At 37.2% G+C, this 25,829-nt stretch overlaps 1 protein-coding gene across 4 annotated transcripts in view; it reads left to right on the top strand.

The window, feature by feature from the left end:
• Positions 1 to 25,829, top strand: part of NBEAL1 (neurobeachin like 1) — an 83,163-nt gene that overhangs the window by 18,210 nt on the left and 39,124 nt on the right. For 3 of the 4 annotated variants that reach the window (XM_057372877.1, XM_057372878.1, XM_057372880.1), the window contains exons 3-19: positions 261 to 352; positions 6,036 to 6,197; positions 7,509 to 7,590; positions 7,781 to 7,908; positions 8,734 to 8,816; positions 11,056 to 11,141; positions 12,639 to 12,945; positions 13,867 to 13,973; positions 17,505 to 17,591; positions 19,017 to 19,100; positions 20,585 to 20,683; positions 20,787 to 21,367; positions 21,993 to 22,125; positions 22,715 to 22,834; positions 24,062 to 24,365; positions 25,310 to 25,395; positions 25,724 to 25,813. In XM_057372877.1, the coding sequence (XP_057228860.1) occupies positions 261 to 352; positions 6,036 to 6,197; positions 7,509 to 7,590; positions 7,781 to 7,908; positions 8,734 to 8,816; positions 11,056 to 11,141; positions 12,639 to 12,945; positions 13,867 to 13,973; positions 17,505 to 17,591; positions 19,017 to 19,100; positions 20,585 to 20,683; positions 20,787 to 21,367; positions 21,993 to 22,125; positions 22,715 to 22,834; positions 24,062 to 24,365; positions 25,310 to 25,395; positions 25,724 to 25,813 (2,631 nt within the window). The remainder of the gene's footprint in view (positions 1 to 260; positions 353 to 6,035; positions 6,198 to 7,508; positions 7,591 to 7,780; positions 7,909 to 8,733; positions 8,817 to 11,055; positions 11,142 to 12,638; positions 12,946 to 13,866; positions 13,974 to 17,504; positions 17,592 to 19,016; positions 19,101 to 20,584; positions 20,684 to 20,786; positions 21,368 to 21,992; positions 22,126 to 22,714; positions 22,835 to 24,061; positions 24,366 to 25,309; positions 25,396 to 25,723; positions 25,814 to 25,829) is intronic. The other variant, XM_057372879.1, reaches the window with a different exon arrangement.

Here is a 25,829-nt window from a genome sequence, read left to right as displayed (position 1 = left end):
AGAGTAAGTTAAGACTGTTGGTGAGGGGAGAAGTTAAAATGCTTTGGTTGACACTGGTGCCAAGAAGAGGAGACGCATAAACTAATGAATAGAGCAAAAATAAGTGGTTCTTTTTATTTTAGTTCTAAAAAATGTGTATTCTCTCCTTTCTCCCAGTTGAAATGCTTTAAATAAAAACTTTCTATTTGCAGCAGTACTGCAGAGGTGTTGATAGATGACCTTGAGTGCAATGTTGCCTAAAGTTCTCTTCGTTTTTACAGAAAGATCCAGATTACCTGAAGCTCTGGTTGGATAGTTTTGTGTCTAGCTATGAACAGTTTCTGGATGTGGACTTTGAGAAACTGCCAACGAGGTATGTAGAATTATAGACCTGTTCATCTTTCCTTGATATCTGAAACAGACCTGGCTAAGAGCCCAGTCTTGTTCAACAGCAGTTCTGCCTTTAAATAAAAGAAAGATTTTTAGTTGTCGAGTGGCTCTCCTATTCATTTGAAGGCCAAGTAGGGTTGAGAATGATGAAACTAGGCAAATACTGGTATTTGAATTATATTAGGAAATTGGCATGAGTACTCCTTGTTCTTGCTCGTAGAAATAGAATTGTTTTTCCTTGTTTTCTTTGTCATTTTTGGAATACGTATTCATTAAATGCTGCATATGAAATAATATTATTGTTTGCTRTCTGGGTCAGCAGTGACTTAAGAGAAACAAGATATGGGTAAAGAGTTCTGTAATTTTTTTCAGGGGTTGCTTTAAGATTAAATGTGAATGAAATGCTCAGTGAAAGATTTGGGTATCTTAGCTGAAAATACTAAAAAATTAAAATATGCACCAGTTACAGACTTGCATCCATGGAGGCTTCATTCAGKGTAAGAATATTGCTGACTTCGCTCATATTGCTGAGTAGGTGTTCCCACATATACTCACGAGGGGCTGTTGAAGTTTAATTTCAGAGTTTTATGTTTAGTATTTTAAATTTGTATGCTGTGTTATCATGGTTCTGTTTTGATATGTTACTTTGAAAATGAGGAGTAGAAACTTAGCCATTGGATGTTTTCTCTGGATTTTGAGGTGTTTGGGTGAGCTGGGGTTTTTAGGAAAAAACAGATGTTATAGGATTCAGAATTCATGAGAACTGGTGTCAGTATTATTGGCTATACCACTAATGGTGTTTGAAAGCAAAGAATGTTGCTCCCTTACATGATGGCTGCAGTCCAAGCCCTGTTGAAATCAATGGAAATTCTTTAATGGGCTTTGGATCAGATCTTGTTTGAAGTGCAAGTGATAGCCTCTACTGTTACAAGGAAATAAAGAATGCTGCAACTGGATCTTAGCAGATAAAACCTGGACTTCCCAGCTCTTTGTAKTAAAATTTTCCTCATAATGCCTACGTGAGTGCAAAATACGTAGTGCAATTACCAGTAAGCAAGACCTTCAAGTTAATTCTGTGTTCTTTCAGAAAATTTATTTTTTCACAGTGTCAAAAATGYATCTTACTATGTTTAGTTAAGAAAAAAGTTTGTCCTTTGATACAGGKTATCTTCAACATACTATTTAGTATTGAAATATGAACACTGGAAGAGAAGAATGTACTTTGACTTTTAGTGGTTTTTAGTTTGYTTGTACTTGAGTTTAAATGTTTTTTAATATTTCTGTTCATGGTTTTCATGTTGGGTTGTTTTTTTTTTGGTAACATAAAGCTTAGTTGTGCAGAACAATAGCAGCATCTTCATTGTGATAAATGGTGACTTTAGTGAGTGTAAAAATAATGTGTTTTTCTGAGGTTACTAACAGGATCAGTGATTTAGTCTGGAAGAATAGAACCATGTGGATTTAGACTCATTTGTGTAACAGATGTGAAAAAAAAAGCATCAGAACAGCATAGGGATGAAAGCAGATCATTCCTGTGCTTTTATATGGGATTAAAAAAATTAACAGCAATCAGATATTAGAATTAACAAAGAATTGCAGTTTCTGCCTTTACTTGCATTTATGATATAATCAGGCATGTGAATAGTGGCATCTTTCTGGGGTTTGTCAGTTAATATTGCRGGCATTTACATTGTGGCAACAGTACTGGGCCCATAAAAAAGAAAAGTGGGTCAGTGTGGAACCACCAAATGATGATTTCCAGTGATTTCAGAGGCCCTAAGACGATGTGAACTTAGTAATTTTTTCTTTTTTTTCCAGCTGAATTCCTTATTAGACAATTAATTGTCTTTTGGTCATGAAAAAAAATGTGATGCTGGCTGAAAGGAGAAACTGACTGGGTTTTTTTTTTTTCCCCTCTATAAATCTTGCTATATTTTACAGCTATATGCCTGAAAGACCTTGTATGCTGAAGGGTTAATGCCAGGAAATAATGAGAAACCATTTAGGGAGAAAAAGGCTTGTACAGATTGCCGGACACAACTTCTTTTGGAAGACAGGCATGAAATTCTGTGTCAATCTAAAACATATGTGARGTTTTTTAGCATCCAAGAAAATACCACTTAAGAAATGTAAAGATTCTATTGAGTTTGGGTTTTTTTTTTCCTGAAAGAAGAGCCCTTAATTGGCACTGTCACTTGCTGATTGAACTCATAAGAATGTCTTTTTCTATAACTTAAAATACATAATTTCCTGAAGTCTTCTTTGGGAATCTGAAAGATGCTAAGCAGTGCAGAATTGGGAAACCTCTAAATATAGTGTATGAATATATCCAGTGGTGTGATTTGACTAAATAAGTAGAGCTTATACAGTTATGCARCTTATAAGCTTATACAGATTCCATTCTATCCATTTGTGCATTACTCTGTATGAAATGCCTCATTGATGATGTTATCAGTGATTCTGCTGAAAAGGTGAATATAGCTATGCTGAGGGACTTGAGGATTGAGCACAAAAGACCAGCACACCTGTCTGTTCTTTTCCCTCAAAACATGTATTCATGTTGTACATATTTACCGTAAAAAAGGGTAAAATCTTTACCAGCTGGTGTGGGGTTTTTTTCGCCTTACTGAAGAGGAATTGCCATTTGATTTAATACTTTTAAAAATAACAAAGGACTCCAGAGTGTTGTCATTCTTTTTTTCTGCTTTTGGTTTGCGTGATCTTGAGCAAAGGAGCTTAAAGGAAGCTAATGCAAAATACCATAGAAACCATATTTTATTAACTTGCTGACTTCAAACCCACATGAAATGATGCAGAAGTCATGATAGGAATGCTGATGATGTGGTTTGTGTTGAAAAATAAAGCCTGGTTTGTTGCAGCAGTTTGTTCCCAAGTGCTTGCCACTGGTGGAGCAGAGTCCTCAGTGTGTGAGTTTGAGCTGTAATAGGTGCACACAATGTGGAGGTGATTCAACTCCCTTTCAGACACCTGACATAGCAGTTTGTAGGGCTGCATAACTATCTTGACATAGCGAAGGAAATTATAAATAAAAAGAAATCAAATATGTCAAGTTCTTTCTCATTTTAGAGGTGGGGTACCAGCAGTCAAATAAGAATGTTAGATAAGGTATGACTTTTATATTAATTTTTTTTTACTTCCTTTTGGAATACTTAGTTTAAATAGCAAGTCTTGTTGGGAAAAACTGGTACTACATATCAACAAATTTAAGTCTTTGGTGTTTGTGGTAGCAGTAATAGTTTGCTCTGGGGTGAAAAAGCCCTTGAATATTTATAAAGATTTATATTTTTTATAAACTCTATAATATATTCATTTTGAGTAATCCCAGTTAGACTTTCTCATGCCGATCTGACATGAGGCACTAAATTCTCATGGATTGTGCAACAGCATGGACARGCAGCTACAGCAAAGAAAACATTCTTTGGGATATGAGGCATGAAGGGTATGCTGTTTGCTCTCTTGCAAAGCATTTCATGATCTTACTGAAAATTACTTGTTCGCCATTTTAGGGAATTGACTTCTGGAGATATGATTTCAGCTGCCAAAAATTACGGTTTTYCTGATACTGAGAGGGAATTAACAGAATCTGAAATACAGAATCTGAATTATCAGATTRTGAGGAACCATGCTTGTAGTTCTATAGAGTATGGATCTGCTGGCATCTTGAGGGGTGAAGTTGCTATCAGAGAAATTAAAATGTCATTTTTGGCAGTTGTGTTGGGAAAAAAGCAGTTATTCTCAGTTTTGTGGCTTATGTCACTATCAGTTTGGAGACTAGGCAGATAAAATTTGTTTTATGACTTTCTGAATCCCTTGAGATTCTGAATCCCAGGATCTGAAAAGCARATTGCCCCACTCTGTGAAGAGTCAAGGGAATGAACAGTATGTGGCCATCTGTATAAGTGTAGGTAACACTTGTTTTCTASGATATGGTAGCTTTCTGTCACTTACACCTCTCTACATATTTTACTAAATTGGGTCTCTGTTTTTCCGTTCTATAAAGGTCTGTGTTTCAACATTAGAAGCTAAACAATGGATTGTTCCCCATTTTCCTCAAGTAATAGCCATCATGCTATATAGTGCCAGTCATTGCATTTCTACACACTTTTGGGTGCTTTTTCTTGTCCAGATGTATGTATGCAAGGGTCAAATTTATGAGGTTTTGAGCTAGGTGAATTTTTTTTGTTGTAACTTTCCTCTGCCTTTGGCAATGTCCAAAGCTTTTGTAAGCTGTAAAGCTCTTGCTTGTTTTCCTTTTTCCGCCTAGAGTTCATAGAGCATGTGTCAGGGTAAACAGCTGCTCCCAAAGGCTCTCTTTTTAGCATATGCAACAGTGGATAAACAGTCTTCATCCCAGAAAATGTTCTAGCAGTCTGTAGGTTTCTATACTGTAACTAAAATAGGTTTCCTTACTGAATGGTTGTTCTTGAATCATTGGCTTATTTGGTTTTGGATCACTGGGAAAAAAACAAACCACAAAAAAACCCCATTCTTTTCTTCATRTCTTGGTTCCCACTGGTGCATTTCTAAAAATGTTTTAGTTTAACAGGAAACAATAGGCAAGATAATTTTGTATGGATTTTTGAAATTTATGTAAGAATGATATGGGTTTCATTGTGGATGAATACCAGCTGGGCTTCAAATAGCTGTGTAATAATTGGCATCTCATTTATTTGGRCACTTTTAATCTTCAGTAGAAAGCTGAAAAGATTCTTCCAAATATGTTTTGTTTTCATGTTTCATTGCATTGTGTCTGACCACCTGTTTACCTGATGAAGTTCATACAATTTCTTTGTGGCAGTTAAAACAGCTCATTGCAGGGAGGAGGATTTAGGAATCTTTTYGTGAGCTAGGGGGTGTCCAGGGGAGTCTCATCTCTCTGCGTGTACTACAAGCATCCCCTGCTGTGGAGATCACATCAGCCAGCACTTCTTGGTGCTGTGCAGGAGTAAAACCTATGCCTAGGCCCAGCAAACACACTTTCCTATGACCTATGACCAGCAAACACACTTTCCCCAGTGGACTAGTAGTCCATACCTTACCAGAGACCAAGAAACAGAGGGCTCAGTCGTATGTATATTCCAGGCGTTTATTCCCGAAGGGACCAGAGGCGAAAGAGAGAGAGGCGGGGTTATCTGCCCACAGATATATCCTTTGGGTCCAGTTACTTGAGAAGCTGGGCRGAGAGAGAAGGTAAAGGGGAACACAACGACCARTGGGGGGAAGGGGTAGGTRGAGAGAGAGATCACGTTAAATCCAACCAGGGCATCAGGATTTACATATTCATRGTAAGAACCATGTAATTCCCAAGGGGTTATCAAATTATTTCCAYCATTGGGTGCTAACTATCCCAGTGCTGTCCGGCCCTTCAGCATTTTCTGGGGTGGTCTCATCCACCGCAACAGGAATCCACTTTATTAATTTCAACACTTTCTTTTAAATGTAGTTTATTGCTGGGGAAAACAAAGCTCAAGCTGGTGTATGGCCAMCAGATATTTCCCTGTGATTCATTAGAAAGTGTTTGGGATCTGTCAGCTGGGTGACCTTTCCCATAGAACAGTACTGGAACACTACATAAGTACGTGGAAATCGATTGGTAGCTTGTCATTTGTATGATTAACAATTTTGTATCTGGCTTGTTTCATTAGGGTGGATGACATTCCACCAGGAATATCGCTGCTTCCTGATAACATTCTTCAGGTCCTCAGGCTCCAGCTGYTGCAGTGTGTCCAGAAAATGTCAGATGGCCTGGAAGAGCAGCAGCAGACTCTGTCACTTTTACTTGTGAAGTTTTTTATCATCCTTTGCAGGTATTTGTTCTATTTGTTACCTCAACAAGGTTATTGTTTTGTTTAAGAAATTTTGACGCAGCTTATAAATATTTTAATGATACATATGATGTGATCTGACACTTTCCAGTRGAAACAGAGAAATTATGCTTCTCTGAAACAATCTTCATAATAAAGGAAGAGGGAATAAAAGAGAGAGAGGGGAGCAATGCAGTCATCTTAGCAATAATATYTGCAATAGGAATAGAAGGGGATTAAATGCTAAAATCCATGTAMTTGTACAAGAGAAATCTATGGGAATTCAAGATGTGATATACCTGGTGTWAGAAATACTATTAAAAGAGCAGGTGTGCTCTTACAAGTGTTAGACATGAAAGAACTTGAGAGAATTTTACAGGAAGAACTGTTTCACATTCTTAACATGCTTATAATTCCATAAACAGCTTGTGAAAGTTATTATTATACCACTCATGCAGCTGATTTACTTCTGAAACTTCTGCCTGATAGTGTAATTCTGTTGACTCAAATGAATAACTGATTTTAGGGATCTATTCCTCACTATTTCTTCAGTTTTCTGTTGCAAAGTGCATTTAGAGAGAGGAAGGAGGTAAAATATAATAGAGAATCTTCTTTACTGAGGAGTATTTGCAGCAGAATTTTTTAATACTTTGGCTTTCCTTACCTCTGAAATGATACAAAGAGCTGTATGGAAGCATTTAAGTATTCTGTACTATTGAATATAAGCTGAGTAGACGGTGGTAACGTGTTTCTGAATTACAAACTGTTGTCACCTTTACTTGCTGAAAAGTTCTCCTGCRTCATCACTTTGGTACCTGACCTTTGTGATTCGTCTTCAAAACCGAGAAATTCTTAGTTGTTGTTGCTTTATTTTCTAAAATAATTTATAGGTGTTTGTTTTCCTCCAGAGAAATAAAGTGAATAAATCTTTCTAGGTAATATGTTTGCTGAAGTTTTAGGRAAGTGTATGTGCTAGTAAAGTGGAAGTTATTGTCTTTGTTATCAGATGCCATTTCTGACCTTTCTGTTTAGGGTGTCATGGGAATCTGCTTAACCTCTGAAACCCCAAATTCCAGATAGAATTGGCATGCAGTGGAGTGACTTGAGTCTTTCTTCCTGTTAGATGAAAACTTGTGAGCTCTTTAACTGTGACAGAAATAAACATTTAAGTATGTGCAGTCTTTTGTAGAGTATTTTTGAAATGCTGGTATACTTTTGTGTGAATAGAGACAGAATGCTAAAACAAACATTGTTTGAACTAGCTTCAAATGGTACACTGTATACAATTCTGTGTTTTTGATGTTGTCTTCACAGGAATTTGGCTAATGTGGAAGAGATTGGGATGTGTTCATACATTAACTATGTTATCACCATGACTACATTATACATTCAACAGGTATATGGTTAACAATTTTCATCTATATTCCTACCATCTGATACTTCCTGCTCCTCTTTATATGGTCTGCTTTTTCAGTAATAGTGTTATGTRGGAAACAGTTCCTAGGCTCAGAACTTTTCTGGGGGAGATCAAGATTAATTTTCAACTTCTAGAAATTTTCTGAYCACAGCTTTCTTTTTCTCCTCAGTTAAAAAGCAAAACAAAAGAAAAAGAAGTGGAAGATCAGACCCCCATAGAAGAATTTGTAAGACATGCATTGGCTTTTTGTGAAAGTCTCTATGATCCATATCGAAATTGGAGGCAGCGAATTGCAGGGTATGTGTGGACTAGCATAGGATTATAAATACTGTTGTTTGTTATAGCTTTAGCCATGAGTCTGTAGAATCACACYACGGAAAAATGTTAGGCTTTCTCAAACTGGATATGATTTAAATAACTTTTTAAAATGATAATATATTTACTGTTACTATAAAAGTTAAAGGAAAATTAAATCTAAGGATATAGTAAGMGGTGATTGGTTGTAACTGACCACCACAAAGGTCTTTACATTGCTTTCTTCTTCCACAAACTGGCCATTTTTCTGAAGTGGTGGAACAAAGAAGCCAAAATGAATATGGTAGGCAGGCCCATTTGAATTAGGGCAAATTAAGTCACTGAAGTTCACAGTGTAGATAAGTTATATCTTTGAAATTAAGTTTGTAAGTGTATCAGTAGAATGACATCCCTTTAATTTGATGATGTGTTCCCTCTAGCCTAATGAACACAATATTTTGTGCCATTTCAAATTGCTTGGTCAAGAAATGTGGCAGTCTAGCTGGGGGCTTAGTTACAGTAAGCATGGACTAAATAAGAGATTGCTGGCTTATTTATTTATTTTTTAATTAWACAATTTTGTAAAATGTCAAGTATTTCTAGGTGCAGACTGAATATCGGARTAGCTGTGATTCATGTTTTCAAGATAAAGTACTACTTCACTGTTCTTTGTTATTCTGTCGGTGAAAGATAATTCCTCATTTTTGGCAGTGTTTTCTGCTATGTCATATTATAATWTCATATTATAAGCCATAAATTAATAAATAAGACATAAACAGAGATATTGTATCTMATTTCTCTGGTGCATGTTTTTTAATGTAATTGCAGACGTTTCCTTAGTACGGTTGAAAGGAGCAGACAGAAGTATAAACCAGCTTCCCTCACTGTTGAATTTGTCCCTTTCTTTTACCGTAAGTATTACTAACAGCCTGTTAAAAATAGTCATCCTTAGAGGAATGAACTTAAATGATTCCAAGTAGCTTTCTCCTAAGCAGGCCTGATAATGTAGAAGTAAAATCCCTTACTTGCTTTCTGAGGCTGAATGAAGTGGATTATTTGCTTGGTTTTTGTACTTGATTTTACTCTGACCATCACTGTTTTGCCATTCCTGATCATCTCTGAAAGCTTTTTTCTTTTTTTCCAGACTTCATTTTAATGCAGTGCTAGCATGGTTTAATAGGGTTGGTTCTGTGAATTTCTAGCTTTTCCATTTATTATGGTACATAGTGATTGCACATGAGATCCTGTAATAAGTGTGCTGATAACTCTCATGGAAAAATAATCTTAGGAGAGTGTTSATGCATTTCTGTCTCTTTAATATGCTTTAAGAGCTAGAAAAGATGAAACTCTGTGCCATTCAAGTAGCAAATGCTCCTTGGACTGCAGTTTAGTAAACTCTTTTCTCTCTGGTTAAGTCATTAAATATCATGATGGCTACTTTGGAATTCATGTGATCTTGCCATTACACATTGTGTGGAAAAGAAGGACTTGCATGTCCATATCCTCTGCTTCAATCTCAGGAATGTGGGATGCCTAGGTAGTTTGCCAGTTTAGCATACCAAAATGCTAGTGCTTACAAAATTGTAGTAGCAGGAATAAGCTGSAGACATGGGGAGTGAAAGAATGAAATCAGCTCTTTTTCAGCTATTCATTAGCTTGGTTTTAATTGAAAATAATAAAAAAAAGGTTCTATTCCTTGAGTTGTAGCATTTATGAATTTCATTTTTCTAGGTTTGAGTCACAGACCCTGTTCCTTGAGATTCCATTGCTGTGTACAAAAATAGGATAGTTGCCAAAAAGACCAAATTGTTGATGCCAGTAAAATGCCCTTCTCTACGTGCCAGGGCACTGAAAACCCACTCTAAAGGCTGCTGCTAAGGGGTATCATCTGTAGGTTCTCTTCTTTCCATTCAATGCATTGCACTGTGCTTCCTCCTGAGGCTCTTAAATACTATATTATGTGACCRAGCTAAAAGTGTGCTAATTAGCAGGCAGATACTCATCTGCTTGTTGGCCAGCTGACAGAAAGGACAGAGTAAGAAATTGCTGAGCATGTGCCTTAAGCATTCTGCCATGACAGGACTAATTTGAGGGGGGATGGTTTCAGTCTGTGCAGCCTAATGATTTATTTATAATCTGGCAGGTACTGCTCTTTTCAATTTGTGTGAAGTTGTACAAAGATCCAGAGGCTATAAGTCAAGGAGTGGTGGTACTAGCTCACTAACCGTGGTCATCTAAGCTTTGTTCTCTTTGGAGAACAGGTTTAAAAAATAGCTCTGCAATCGTCTTTTTAAACAGGCTTAGATATTCAATATTTTAAAGGCTATATTCTTATTATTTTAGTGGACATRAGAATATTGCATTTTCAGTTTCTAATGCTTGTTTAAAATTTCAGTTTTTACAAGCTGAGTAATTATCAATTTTATTTTATAAAGTTATTGGAAGTTTTACAATGGTTATTGCCAAAAATATTYCTTTGTAGTTTCTTGCAGCTACATTGGATCTAGTGTTATTGTTGTAATTACAATATCCTGGTTATATCTGTTGGTAAGAAGAGTTCCTGAGACTGTTTGGGACTAATTTCTATTAGATACAGCAAGAGAAATGGTGCAGGATAGTTTAACAACAATGGTGTTGTTAAAGGGATYACTGCTAGAAAGGTTACAGATCTGCACAGGATTCTCTGGCAATCTGCCTTRAACTGAGTAAGTTCAGTGATTGTTTTTTTGAGCTACCTGCACTGCATATGGCGTCAGACTTCTCAGGCCAAAATTTCTCTATCTTTATCATGCATGATAACAGGTTGTGTGTTAACGTGTCCTTYTATATCTCATTAGTGTGGACAAAATGGGCCTATTTTGGCTTTGTGAACCAAGAACAAAAGTTGTGTGTCTATAGTCCTGTCAGCAGGCATGGAAAATTTCATGCAAGCAGAAGGTGTGGCCCTGTGAATTCCTGATAAATGTGGTCATGTTGTGCTAGTTTAATAATGCTAGAATTGATGTGTWTATGTCTGAGTTATGTAAAAGAAAGTGGAGATGGTCTAGTTGATTTTTCTTTTAATTTGTATGATGATAGGAATATGGAAGGGGATTTTCAGTACTTCATCTGTTGGTTTTTTTGAGGAAAATCTCCTTTTTATTTAATCAGAATGCTTTCAAGAAAGTGAACATCTCAAGGAAAGCCTAAAATGTTGCCTGCTACATCTCTTTGGAGCTATTGTGGCTGGTGGTCAGGTAAGGATACTCTGAACTTTCCAGCTGCTGAAACCTCCAAATGCTTGTTCCTTGTTTAAGACTTTTAAATACTCCATTTATTATTAATGATTCATTATTTTTGTCTAATGAACTTTGGGATCATTCTGTGAATAATGCCTAAATGCTGAAAGCTGGGTTTCAAGTAACAGTAGAAGTTYGCTGTTTAGAACAACTGGATGTTCATATGAACTTACTGTAATATTGTAAAGAAAAAAATGTGAGTGACTGGATTAGGGATKTCCACCTGCAAAGATGAAAGTTTTRTGCTCCTGTGCATGAAATTGATGTAGCTTGCTTCCCAATGCTGAAAGTAAGCTGTTTYCAGTAGGAAAATGAGGCCTTTACAGTGTGAAAGCTGTTTAAAATAATGGAAGAAGTWTGAGAAGAGGGTGTTCATCATTAGCAAAGCCAACATCCGCTGTCTTGCCTGACATCTGTAATGGCCTGTATAGTCTGGTCACAAGCAGCTCTTACTTCTTAGGATCTCAGAGAGAGATGTTTTTCATGGTTGCCGTGGARCTCTGCCCATCCGGGGAGGCACTCTGAGTCTGAGCAGGATGGTCCAAAGCAGTTGACCTGACTGGCARAGGGTGTGATCTTCACTCTACCCAGACAGAGCGATCAGAGCAGGTCTGGTGGCAGTAACCAGRATCAACCATCTCACACCACTAGACAAGGCTGTAGTGATGAAGCCTAATGTCAAGAGAGGRGGTCTGATCAGCACATCAGAGTAAGGGCTTGGTTTGCTGGTGGTAACCAGAGTCAGTCAAGGGGCCAGTGGTTGCCAGCCCCATCCRTAGCCATGAGCCAGGTTTAAGGTCAAGCTGAGCAATCAAGTCAGTGGGTTTCAGTGGGTCAGATTCAAGACAGGAAATGGCCAGGTATGGCTGTGGCTGCACAGATCAAACAGGTAAAGGGTTGAGAGCCAAAACTTCAATGCAGCTCCCTGCAGAGATCAAGGTGTCCCTGTTGGGGCTTCTCAAAGCTCAATAGAACCTGGGCTTCTGTCCCTGAGCCTATGCAGTCAGGCACCCAGGAAGAAAGGTGAGGAAAATGCACTCAGGGCCGAGACAAACATTTGCTGTTTATGGTGTTATTGTCACATGTTCTAAAGTATCATGAATCTCATCATCTAAAATGAAAACTCAGTGAAGGTTTGCCTAGAATTGGCAGTTTATCAAGTCTACCTTATAAGAATTTTATAACACATATTTAAATTATATATACTTTTCTATATAAGCATTCCCTTTGAGAAAGAGAGCCTATTTAAGTGAACAAGATGGGATGCATTTCATCTGTAATCATCTACATAATCCAAGTAGAAATTCATTTATTTAACAACTACATAGCATTAGTAGATGTAACAATGCATGTTGCACAATTCAGTTAACTCATGTAGACAGCTGGTATTAAGAGGTTTGAATTTTTCTAAATTTATTTATTTTTCTTAATATTTTTTTRCCATATGGGTTTCAGAGAAATGCTCTTCAAGCAGTATCTCCTGCCACCATGGAAGTCTTGATGCGTGTTTTAGCAGACTGTGACAGCTGGGATGACAGAAACCCTGAGGAAGTGAGCAGGAAGGCAGAGCTGACTCTGAAGTGCCTGACAGAAGTTGTCCATATCCTCCTAACCAGCAGTTCTGACCAGCGCCAAGTTGAGACAAGCACAATATTGGAGAACTATTTCAAATTGCTTAATTCAGACCATTCAGCCTTACCTAATGCAAGGCGATGCAGGCAGTGGGAGAGCAGATTCATAGCACTACAGATCCAAATGCTGAGTGAGTACCCAGTTGTGCAGTTYCTTTCAGTATTTCTTGACAATAAGTCTGAAGCAGGTAGTGATTGAACCATGGYAGTAATACAACTGAAAGTTCTGCCAAAAATGTTGGCTAAGCAGTTAAAATTTTCTARCATTTCTTCTTTGATATTTCTTGAGATATATTCTTGCTTAATCATTTACTATTAAAGAAAGCCAGAAGAAACCATATCAGATTGCTACCATTTAACCAGAGTGTCAAGGTTCATTGATTGAAAATCTCCACTAAAAGAGAAGAACTTTGCTAGGCAACAAGTTACACTTATCAGAGCCTGAGTAATTGCAGAATAAGACTGTTCTGCAATAAAATAACCATGTGGTGCTGTTTTGTGATAGTTTGATTTTCAAATGGCATTGTAAACACTGGCCTCAAAGACTTGAGTGTAAGTTTTTGGGTATGAATTCAGGGGTTTCTGTTTTTCCCATTTTGATATTCAGCATGAGAAATAAAGATGTTTCTTTTCCCGYACTTCTAAGAAAACTGAGCAGTATTACTGTGGCCATGGAGAATGCCCACAGAATAAGGCTGCTGTAGAATGCAGAGTAATTGCTTGTGAGGAAACAAAGGTTCATGTGCTTTTAAAAAAAGGTACTYACAATTGGCAATGACTTGAATCAGAGCCCCAGGGCAATCAAAGGTATTCATCAGGTGAATTTTTCTCCATCTAGTRGGCTATGTAGTCATTTTTACAGTATCAAAATGTTTAGCTTTAGATCTAGTGATTTGTTCTTAAAATAGGTATCATTCTTGATCAAAAATGCAGAGCATATAATTTGTTTGGKTTTTTTTCCTAATATTATTATGGACTGTGCAGGGAAAAAAATTCTTGATAGATTTGGGAAGTGTTTTGTCTCTTATGCCAGYTCTGTTTCAATTTTATAGATACCATCACAGCCATGTTAGACTGCACAGATAGGCCTGTTCTGCAGGCAATTTTCCTTAACAGTAACTGCTTTGAGCATCTCATTCGACTGTTGCAGAACTGCAAGGTGAGTTTTCCCTTATCACCCTATTTTTAACAGAACCTGCCTTGTTATACTGCAAGTGTATTAATTACTTTTGCTTCTAATTCAGAAGGATGATATAACTTCAAAGTGTCTACACTTAGGATTGGTTAGAGTCACTTAGTATCATGAAAGATCTCAAAAATCCAAGTTGTTCTAAAATACTTTCATATTATTAATAAGGTAGAGGTGTCTTGTGTCTGTCTTATGGTTGAAGCAAYGAACACTTACTTTTAGTCCTGATCAGAATCCTTTTACAGACCCCTCTCAGTCTCTAAAATCTGTTGCAATGCTGTATCTTGGAATCAATGCTGAGTCTTTTCTTACCTATTAAAATCTCTCAAATGTCAGACTTTGAGCAAAGCACACTGACTTCTAACAGTATGTCTGATTAAAAAAATCAATCCCCTCTACCTTTTTATTTGGGATTTTGTTGTGGGCTTTGGTTTTTTTTTTTGTTTTGTTTCTTTTATATGCAGTCACTGAATTGCTGGGAAGYCACTTCACAAGTGCTGCCAGATGGAGGTCTGAATTCTAGTTTCAGAGGAATGTTTTTCCATTTAAAAAAAACTTGTTGGTGTGCCATTGCAAATATTTCAAAATATTTAAGTAGCTGACATAAAACATGAGCTCAGGCTCTTAAAAATGTTCTTTTATTGTTCCTTTTCTACATAGAATTTATGGTTTTAATCTCAACTGCAAATCGTCATAATCTGCAAACTTCCACTGATTGCACTGATTTCATTTTCCCTGTGTGAAAGAATACAGATATAATGTTACTGCGCTATTTTATTTCTCTTTTTGTGGTATGTTAGTTATATGGCTGTTTTGAGCTCTCCTGATGGTAGATAATTTAATGCTAGCTTCAGTGTGCAATTTGTTTCTAATTAATTTAGATTTTGGATTAGAATGTATTGCAGTGCAATGATGTATTGAAAATAAATGTGTTTGGATTATATCTTAATTTAATTATAGTTAGTGGCAGAATGCCAACTGACTGGAAGTGTTTTGAATAGTTTGCAGTTTTATTATCTCCTCCTGAAAATTCGTTGTTTGACYTTTCCATTCTCCTCCTCTGGGAATCTCTACCTATTTTTGTACTAACCTTGTACTCTATAAGAAAATCCTTTTTTAGTTTCTTGTACAGTCATCAACAGTGTGATGTTTGCCTCCTCATGGAGGCTCTTTGTGTTTCTGCTCATAAACAAGTGGAATTTAAAAAAGCAGGAATGGGTGCTCTAATTTTTTTGCAGCTTGCTTTTTTTACTTTTAATCTGCCTGTCTGTATGTTATAAAATGTATTCTTTGAAGGGTTTTTTTCCTGTGATACAGTCTCGCATATCACTGTGCTRTTTAGAGATCAGTGCTGCCAGTTTGCTGCACAGTGTGCTTTTCTAGCTTTTCGCAATCAAAATACCCCCACAGATGAGAAGTGGGAGAGGACAGAGGCAGAGCTGGTGTTGCAGTATCTTTGTAATTCCAAATATACTGTGTCTCCATTCTTTTTCTAAGCCAAATAGCAAAGGTTGGTTTAGCTGTGGAATTAGGATTTCTTCTTAYTAGCTGGGGGTGGAGACCCTATTTCTATTTTCTTTATTGGTGGAAATTGCTACTGGGTTCCTAAGCAAGCTGTGTGTGAAAAGTACATTCTGCATCTCCACCGAGAGCATGACAGTCCATACACRTATCTGCTGAAAGTCAGGAAGCTATTGGATCTCCTGCAAACTTGAAATGTAAGTAATTTCTGTGTAAAGGAGGGGTAAAGGATATCCATATCGCTGTTTCTGCTATAGATATCCCAAAGAAATTGGGGTGTTCAAAGCTCTATTTCTAGTCATACTTCGTAGTCATTTGCAGTATAACAATGTTACAAAATATAAATACTTTTTATTGATGTTTGCTGTTTTTAAGGTTCATGGGCAAACTGTCTTTCCTTAACTATGCTTTAGAGTTAGAGATCTGCACAAAAGCTTTTCAAAACTGCTTAATTAAGTTTTGATGATCTGAATGTTGCTTTTGGCCCGTGATAYCGAAAAAGAAGGACTGTAATTTAGAGATATCAGGAAGTGCTTATTCTGTACTGAGAGTCACTTAACAAACCAGTTTGTCAGTTCTGAATGTTTTCTCATCTATTTAACTCTCTCAGAGGTCAGTCTTTGAGCAAAGCACAATGATRTCTAACATTATGTCTGATTAGAAGAAAAAATATATTTTAAACAGCTTTTAAATTAAAGAGTTAAAACCATGTAGACATTGTAAAAAAAGAATCTATTTTTCCTTTTCACATGAAAAGAAATGAAGTAACTCATACGAGATGTTTGATGGATTCTTTATTTTTGCATTGTCTTAATTTGCTTTTATGTAATGTTCTTATTCTTACTTGTTAATGTTACAGCCCTCTGAAGCTATATTATAGTTACTTTGCATTGTTATGCACACTTGACTGTGATGTACATTTCCAAGTGTTTCTAGTTATGTGCTTTCACACCTACGTAAGCCAGAGTAATATATTGAGTGTTGTCCTTTGTTTTGCCCTAATTAATGGAAGCCAATTTCTCAGGTTGTTCCTCTTCAGAGACTTCCTAGCAGATAATGGAACAAAATGCATGTGTGTGGGAAAAGACAAATGCTTAGGTTGTACCCACTAAAGGAAAGTGTTTCCCTTCTTTTAAAGGAACTTTTAAAACATTTTGATCAGAGTTTTTTTTTAAATATCTCAATAGAACCTTAAAGCAGGAGGTGGTAAGTTTTAGTTCTGATTAGGTTACAGCTACACTTGGCACACAAAGTGACTGCAATTGATTATGAATTGGTGTGAGTTTTAAACTTTCAGGRACTGCCTAGGAATTCAGCTACTGAACACAAAGCAGTTCCTTAGTTGAAGATGTAGTATAGGTATGTTTGAYTTCAAGCTATTTACAACCTGTCTGATTCTTAGGATGATGGCAGAGATATTTTGCCCTTCTTCCTGTCCTAAAGATCTGTGCCGCAGAAATTCTTCTACTGGGCTGTTTGAAGGTGAAAATATGCTGTCTAGGTGTCTTCAGCTTTCACCTAGGGTGAAACATAAGTGAAAAATAGTGAAACATCTGTCTCCATCTCCTTTTTATGCCCACTCTTGTCTTTATTTCTTATAAGTAAATTTCTTAGAACTCTCTGTCACGTTGCGTATTGTAAATGAAATCACAGTTGCTAAGCCAGAGACCMGTATAAATTCCAGATAGATCTCTCTCTTTRTCTCAGTGATTACATATTTTAATTTTTTTTTTTTTTTTKKKKGGGAAAAAACATAACTACTCTTTAGCAAAAATACAGTGTAAAAATACAGAATTAATGGAAGACTAATACTAATGGGTGATTATGTCTCAYCAGTGTGAGAAAGCTTAATTTTTTTCMATTTCTTTTCCTTTTTTGTTTTGTATGTGAAATACAAATCAAAGGCAGCCTCCACAGGTTTGGCTGCAGGTAACTGTTCAATACAATTATTTCCATTATYCTTGTCTCTGTTTCTAACAGCTGTTTTTAAATGCTAACAATAAAGTGGCAGACAAGAATGAGAAAGACCTTACCAACAAATTACTGACAGAAATGAGTGAGGACCAGGTACCTACCTAAACTGTATTTTGCTTCAGTTGAAGTCAAGACACAATCACAGGAAAATTGATTCCTGTGCTTCACCTTAACTATYGTCCTTAAGCCTTTTGCAGCAAGATGAACTTACGATGCTGCACAAATCAGCATTTCCTATCTCTTGAAAATGATTTTTCTGATTAACATATTGAATTCGACTGTGTTTTATTCATCTGCTTCCAAGTGCAGGTATTGGTGATTGATAGAATGAGCATCAGTTATGCTTCTTTTAAGGAAAAGGTGAAGTACATGAATGGGATCTGAATAAATTCTCTCAACCTGGTGGTGATTCTTTTTTCCCTCCTTTTCCTCTTTTTTGCTCTTTGTCTCAGCACTGTGGTGTTTCAGATTCTGGGGCCTTGTTTGTGAATCTCAATAGTTGTGTTTGGTGTCCTGATTCTCTGCTTGTCATCAAGAATAGATGTTTACAAAACAATGGACAGGCTGAATCAGGGAGGTAGGAATAGCCTGTTGCTTTACTTTTCCTGAATACTGTGGAAGGTTTCAAATGCAAATTTTTGTATTCATTTTGTAGTAGAATTACTTGTTCTGATTAAAAATGTAAAAAAATGCTAAATACAGGGGATGGCAATTTACAAATTGTGATTTTTTAACTAATAGCTTTGCCTTTTTTTGGACACAGCACAATGCTCTAGCTGCAACATCTAACACATTCTTCTGATTCTTGACATTTCACTTTCAAAATATGTCTGAAGTGCATATAATATTTCAAAGATGATGAAACTATGTTTGTTTGCACAGTGTTGTTAATTAGATTTACTGATGGATGCAAAATAGTGCTCCAATGTTTATGTTTTTAAAACCACCAGAAATATCAATATAAAGAAGAATTATAGAAAAAAACTCAAAAGATTACTTAAATTGGAGAGACAGGTATTGATCAATGCAATGAGGCTATGGGTAAGGCAGCCACCTAATAGTGCTGGTGTGATTTATCTCATACACTTTGGGGGTGTGTGTGTGTACTGCATTGGTGTGCAAGGGCCTTGGATGGAAGATAAGTCACATTCTATGACCTGCTGGTACCTGATTTTCCAGTAGCACACACACACASAGAGCAAGAGATTTCTTGTTTTCCTCCTTTCGTCTTGAGGTTGTCCATTAGCCGCATGAGGAAAACTTGTTTGTCCATCAGAATATTTGAGGTGCAGTTTGTGTTGYGAATGCTTCTCTCCTCTTGAAGTCTGTGGTTATTTGTCTACTGTGATGTAATTCCTTGTAGGCTGTGGGGTTTGAAATCTTGACTGGTGGGGAGATGATTTTTGAAGCATGTTACCAAACWCTTGATTTCCCTCCTGGCAGGAGGGCGCCCCACAGATTGTGGAGCTGAACTGTCTTTGCATGTTTGTATATGACTTCTGTACCTGCACCTTTCAGGTATTTCAGGGACATCTGGACTCCTTGGCAGTATCAACCATTCAAGCCCTCACAGCAGTAATGCACAAGTCTCCGGCTGCAAAGGTAACGGTGTCTATGCAGAGGGCTGTTTGCARCTTCTTGATCTTGTTTCCAATTAATGTTTTTATCACATTATCTTAATGGATCTTGCAAATGGAGATGACCGGATTGTGGTCACACATTCATGCCAGATAGGAGAAGCTGATTAGCATTCCTTGTCCCTTTATATGTGTCTAATGGCTGGACACTGAGTCGTCTTTCTRCCAAAACTGGAAGATCTCAGTATAATGGCAGTTGGAGCCTTTGTAAAGGAAGTACATTGTTTCTTGTCCCATGGATGTTTGGGGTAGGCTTAATGGATATTTGCAGGAATTTTCAGGCAGGAGTTTGTGTTGTAGTTTAAAGTTGGCTTTAAACTAACCCAGGACAGTATTGCTGTCCACATGGTGGTCATGCCATTGCCCTGTGCCCTTCCTTGGTAGTTTTTCTTGTAATCTGGTAAATGGATAGGTTGTGGTTAGTTTGTGATTCTGACTGGAAGCTAAGCCCATAGCAAAACAGCGTATTTATTCCTGGATTGCTGAGTTSGTTAAATTCAGCCCTTGGCTGAATGATTACCTGGTCTTAGCACCTGTAAAGAAATGTGGCTGTACAGCAAAGGAAAGGTGGGAATCATCTGATTTCATTGCTACTTGCAGTACAGCCTAAGAGATAGCAAGGTCAGTTATGCATCTCCAGAGCATTACTCAAAGTGCTTATTTCTCCACTGACTCTGGAAATCCTGTGAAGAGTTGTGTGTTGGAGGTAGGGACTGGTTGGGATTCAGAAAGTCATCAGAGTTTTCAGTTGTACTTCCACGGCAACATATGTATTTTTTCTTTTTCATGTTTAACTAAGTTATCACTTCACTTCTGCTGAAAGATTTATTCTTTTAGAAAAAACCCTCATTTCAGKGCAGAATATAGCCAGGAGAAGAGTATCCATTTTGTAGGATGTGTGGGCTGTTAATTAAACAATAAATGGATACTAGTGTTCATACTTTTGTTTGTAATTTTTATTTTCTTCTTATAAAATCWATTAGTTTTCAACAAAACTTCCTTGGAAAACTTCTGTAATTTTTTTAAGTGTTTAGGATGCGTGGTTTTTAATCTGGTCTGGGAAAACCTTTTACTGAATGATTAATATTTGAATACTTCTAATTTTCAATATAAACATTTTGTGCTATAGTTTGCACTAGAAAGGTGAAAAATTAAGCTATTTGTTCTTTGTGATGGTATTAATGTTTGAATTGTACCAAAGCAATTATATTCTTTTATAGGTAATTAATAAAATACAGCTTTGAACTTCACTGCTGCAGTGAAATCCTTCTCATCTGCAGCACTCTAGAGATAGTACAATGCACCTGTTATCAAAACCAGATTTCTAAACCTAATTATTGCATTCTAATTATAATGTGTCTAATATGGTGTTAAATTAGAACCTGCTGCAGTAGACAAACAATTTTTGTCCATTTTATTTGTTAGTGAGACTGGGATTTTTATCCTCAGGAGGTCTTCAAGGAGCGGATTGGTTATGCACACATATATGAGGTTCTAAAATCGCTGGGTCAACCCTCACGGGAATTGCTGGAAGAACTCATGAATATGGTGAGCTGTGCTTGCTTTGAAAGCAGGAATGCTTACATCTTTCAAAAGTACTTCTAGCCCTAYCTTACTGTATTTCATGTCTGAGTTCTCTGCTTTTTTTCAGGCTGTTGAAGGTGACCACATGGCTGTTGGGATACTAGGCATTAGTAACGTCCAGCCCTTATTACTGCTTATTCAGTGGCTTCCAGAAATAGAATCACATGAGCTGCAGATTTTCATCTCAAATTGGTTGAGGCGAATCTGCTGTATTGACAGACAGAGCCGTGCCGTGTGTGTCAATGCAAACATGGTGATCCGGATCATCGAGACCCTCAATTCCCACTCGGTGCTCCACTCTACCTGTGCAGAGAACCTGATTGTCCTCCTGGGCTCCCTGGGAAGCCAGTCCATGGGCTCACAGGAGCTGCTTCAGCTGGTGTGGCTGCTGAGGACAGAGGAGCCCAGAGGCGCTCACCCCTACGTGGTGCCRGTGATGCGAGCCCTGCTGGCCATGGCGCGGAAGCAGGGCCTGGCCAATGCTCTGCAGTACTTCAACCTCCACCACAGCATGGCCGGCATCGCCGTGCCCGCCATCCACAGGTGGCCRGGCTCGGCATTTTCCTTCAACGCCTGGCTCTGCCTTGACCAGGACCGCGTGGACCCTGGCACCACAGGCAAAAGTGGCAAGAGGAAGCAGCTCTATAGGTACAGTTAGTGTGACTGCTACACCCTGCAGCTCATATGTAGGTCAGCTGTGGCATATGATACCCGGTGACTCGTGGTGGTGCTGCTTCATAGAGTGCAATAGATAATGCTTAGTCTGGGAAAGGAAGAGCTTCATCTGCCACCAGAGCYAGGTTCTTGTACAGAAATAACTGTGTAGTTTCTCTGTTATAATGTCTTGTCATTTACAGTCTCAACATCCGTAACTCCAAATTGTKTTAAGGTTCATTGCTTAAATAAAACAACATTAAAAACCAAAAACCTATCACCCCAACCCCCACCCAAAACCAAAACAGTCTCACACAGTTTGTTGTAAAGGTAATGACCTATGGGTTTGTATAAGAGCACAGTGAGAAGACACCTTCATAGTGCTTTAATAGTGGATAGTGACATGAATGGGTCTTGATATAATTTAACTTTCTGGTCCTAACATTCAGAAGTAAGCAAAATGTCTTTTGGGTTTTTTTAATAACAAATGTAACAGACAGTACATAGTAAATATTGGACCACCAACAAATAACTGGGTTTTCTCGTTAATGAATATATTGTTAGGTGGTAGTTTTGATGAAGCAAGTCCTTGATTGTGTATGTTTTTGCCTTTCTGTAGCTTTTTTACTGCAAGTGGTATGGGGTTTGAAGCCTTTATYACATGCTCAGGGGTATTGGTGGTTGCAGTTTGCACGAAGAGGGAATATGCAACAGTGATGCTGCCTGACCATTGTTTTTTTGACTCTCTCTGGGTAAGACTTGATGCTGAAAAACCCTTTGTTTAGCATTGTATTGTTAGCTCACAAGTCAAATTACTATTTTTTAAATTTGTTTTACAAATAGTATTTTTTATAATATTTCAATAATTCATTACATAAGAACAGATTTAATCTCAAATAATGCAGTCAATTTTCACTTAGTTGTTGATGGAGCTAACCTATGCCTCTGTTCTTAGGTATTCTTTATTGATTAAGCTGGTCATAGCATTAGAGGGATTTTATATTAAATTAAAACAAGCATAGGTGTMCGTGGTGCTGTGTGACTAAAACTGTGGTGCTCTTTCTGCCTTACCCTTTTATATTCCCTTACTTAAGAACTGATGTGCATTATAATGGAAGAGCTGTATCTCTTTCTCTTCAAAAACCTGTTTGCTTACAAACATTACATTTTCTACTTCAAAAGGAAAGCATCTGATTTGTGGTATTATATTCTTGTTGGTCCTTTGGATTTATTTTCTTAAGTGCTTTCCTCACCAGCTTAGTAGAGATGAAGTTAAATAATTTTGTACAGTAATTTCACTGCTCTTAATAATGACTTAATTCTTTTTTCTTGCTTAACAAGCACAACATAACTATTGTCCATATGCCTGGAAAGAGACCCTTTGGTCAGAGCCTTGTGTATATCTATGTCAATGGACAGCAAAAGGTCTCTGCCCCGCTTCGGTTCCCTGCTATGAATGAAGTAAGTTCCCTTCTGAGCCATAACCCTGGTAGGGTGAGCTCTCAGAATAATGAGGGTTCAGCCTATTGCTGATAATGTTCAGCTTTGGATACTCTCCAGAATATAATTTTGGAGGGTAACTGACCATTATTTAATGCTTGTTTAGTCATCTTCTTTTAAAAATCAAACAAAAAACTCCACCAGATGACATTGATTAAATTGTGGGTTTTTTCTCAAAATAATTGCCTCAGCATATTTGACATAGTTTATGATGACATCATAAACTCCTCCATATTTGACATAGTTTATGATGACATCATAAACTCCTTATGATGACATAAACTCCTCTGCCAGGAGGATTGATGTAACAGTATTAAATAAGGAATATTCCTTGTTATTTTCATATATTTATATTTTTGCTTACATTTTTTGAATGTTTGTTTCCTTAATCTGCTGGTCCTATTTCTGCTTTGATAACTGGATAAGCAATTTACATGCAGTTAATCTAACCMTTTTGGATGTGTACACAGCACAAAAAAATACACTAGCCATCAAAATGAGTGTATGTCATGTTTAGTTTCCTTTGTAAGCATTTTTCATTCCTTTTATGGAACAAATTTGCATTAAACTGAGCTACAACACCCAACATTCTTTCCTTTTTCTGGGTTCTAATCTGACATTTGTTGAGAAAGCAACATATGTTGGGTGCTGCAATGGTAAAATTAGTATAAAACTTAAAAATGAGAGTAAATTTTGTTTTCATTTTGAGGTAGAACTCTGGATTTTTGCCCATCTGTAGAATAAGCATTATAACTATCAAAGTAACGAAAAGTAAGGCAAGTAAGCTTATTGTGAGAGCATCTATTTGAATGGACTGATTGATAWGAGAAATGTACAGTAGCAGATACTCTGGGCTAGTATTTTGAAATATAATCTAGGAGAGGAGTGTTTACAGAGGGGTATCTGGTGTGCTGTCCTTCCTGGCTTGTGCTCCTGCCGTAGGTTAGGCAGCAGTTGGAGTTACCAAATTGTTCCCAGTTGGAGAAAGGGTGTTCTCTCCTACTGTGAGAAGTATATGCCCTGGTTTTTGGTCTGCTGTGATTGATTGCTTGCTTTTCAGGGCTCGGCAGAACTTGTTGCTCTTGGTTTTATTTATTTAGTTCAGATTTGCTAGATGCAGTTTTCAGATTTAAAGCTTAGATTTACAGTATATGTTTTGTTTTCTTTCTTCCATGTGTGTCTTTCCAGGCTTTTACTTCCTGCTGCATTGGTTCAGCTGGTCAAAGAACAACAACTCCTCCTCCATCTCAGATACCAGATCCGCCTTTTTCCTCCCCGATCRTGCCCCAACGGACATCGCTTGGGGGCATTCTTGCTACAGGAAGTTGGGGTGGGGTGCTTGGAAAACCAGAGTTCATCACCAAGATGATCTCAGCAGGCACTCAGGACAGTGAATGGGGGTGTCCAACATCTTTGGAGGGCCAGCTTGGATCTGTTATTATCTTTCATGAAGCACTGCAACCTTCTCAGGTGAAAGCATTATATTTAGCAGGTGAGTGGTGATTGTACTGGTTTTAGTGAAGTAAAAGGAATGAGTTATGAACAAGACCCCACTAAGCTTTGCTCTACACAGACACATAATGAAGAACTTATAATCAAAAAGAACTGCAGAGCTGACCTAAGTGAGAGGGCTTTAAAGCAAATAAGATTAATATTTATGAGGTTTGATTTTGAAATATTATATTTGCATAGSTTTGTCTGTTTGTCATATGTACAGACTTGTCAAAATTAAAAYGTTAGGTAATATTTTCACTTGCAAGTCTGATTTTGATTTTGCTGCTGTTTGCCTACATATGAGTTTATAGTTGACTCTTTAAAAGTATTGCCCTTATTTTGATAGGCCGCTTAAAGGTGATTTATGCTTGAGGATTTTTCTGTAAGAATCAATAATTAAATGGTAATTTTGAAGAAAATACTCTGAAAGGTGTGTTGTACAGTTTCARGTGTTAAAGGTATTAAGTTTCATGATGACTCAAGGTTGTTACAGATTAGTATTAAAACATTTGCATCATTTAAAGGACGTACTTTGTATTCCTAAACAAAACYATTTTGAAGGTTACTCATTTTCTGGGCATTTAGGCTTGATGACAGAGATTAGTGACAAGCATGAGATAGGTGTTTGTAAAGACAAACATTTGAGCTGTTTGRATGTATAAAAAGGCCTCTTTGTATAGTTTAGCTTCAAATGTACAAAAATGCCTCTTGTTTGTGTAGTTTAGCTTTTCCTGCAGAATGTGTTCCTTTTTAAGCAGATCCTATGAAATAAATTATTTAAGTCAAAGACTCTACTTCAAAGCATGTCTCAAATAGATATGGTTCAGACTGTGGCATTTGTTCTTCCAACAAGTTTGGTAGTATAAAATTTGTAGAGGGCAACATTAATATCCAGAAGACTCRTAAATAAATGATGCATAATTTTATGTATCTTTTTTGTAGGTCCAAACTGTTTAACTCCGTGGAAGTCTCAAGAAGCTGAAGTAGCAGACCTCCCCAGTAAGGTGCTGCTTCATTATACACCAAAGGTATGAAAYAGGATTTAATTTCTCTTTGACTACACAGTGTGCATTACTTTCAGTGTTTGCACTGTGGTGTTTATGGGAAGATAAGGAGCAGTGAGAGCTTTCTCAAACTGTAGTCTTGTTTAGAGATGGTAGGTTTTGTTCATGTTTGGCAAAAGCATGGAATTATCTTGTACAACAGTGAATGTCAAATCTAAAATGATATAATGGTGTTCTTGGGGTTTCACATTGTTTAAATACTGTAAGATCAACACATTGGTACAAAATCTTGTGTTCAAGGATCTGTAACTTGTTCCTAAATGATATCCTGGCCTATTCGTTTGTTTAACAGGCCTGCAGAAACCCTATTTGTCTTGACCGGTCTGCAAATCTTTTACATGGAAGACTAACTGGAAACAAAGTAGTGAACTGGGACATCAAGGTAAAAGTGTTCTGAA

This window comes from Malurus melanocephalus, unplaced genomic scaffold, assembly GCF_030028575.1.
Source record: "Malurus melanocephalus ecotype Western Australia unplaced genomic scaffold, MMel_1.1 scaffold_180, whole genome shotgun sequence".
NCBI lineage: Eukaryota > Metazoa > Chordata > Aves > Passeriformes > Maluridae > Malurus > Malurus melanocephalus.
Note: the sequence above shows the minus strand (reverse complement) of the source record. Positions and strands in the feature narration are given on the sequence as shown.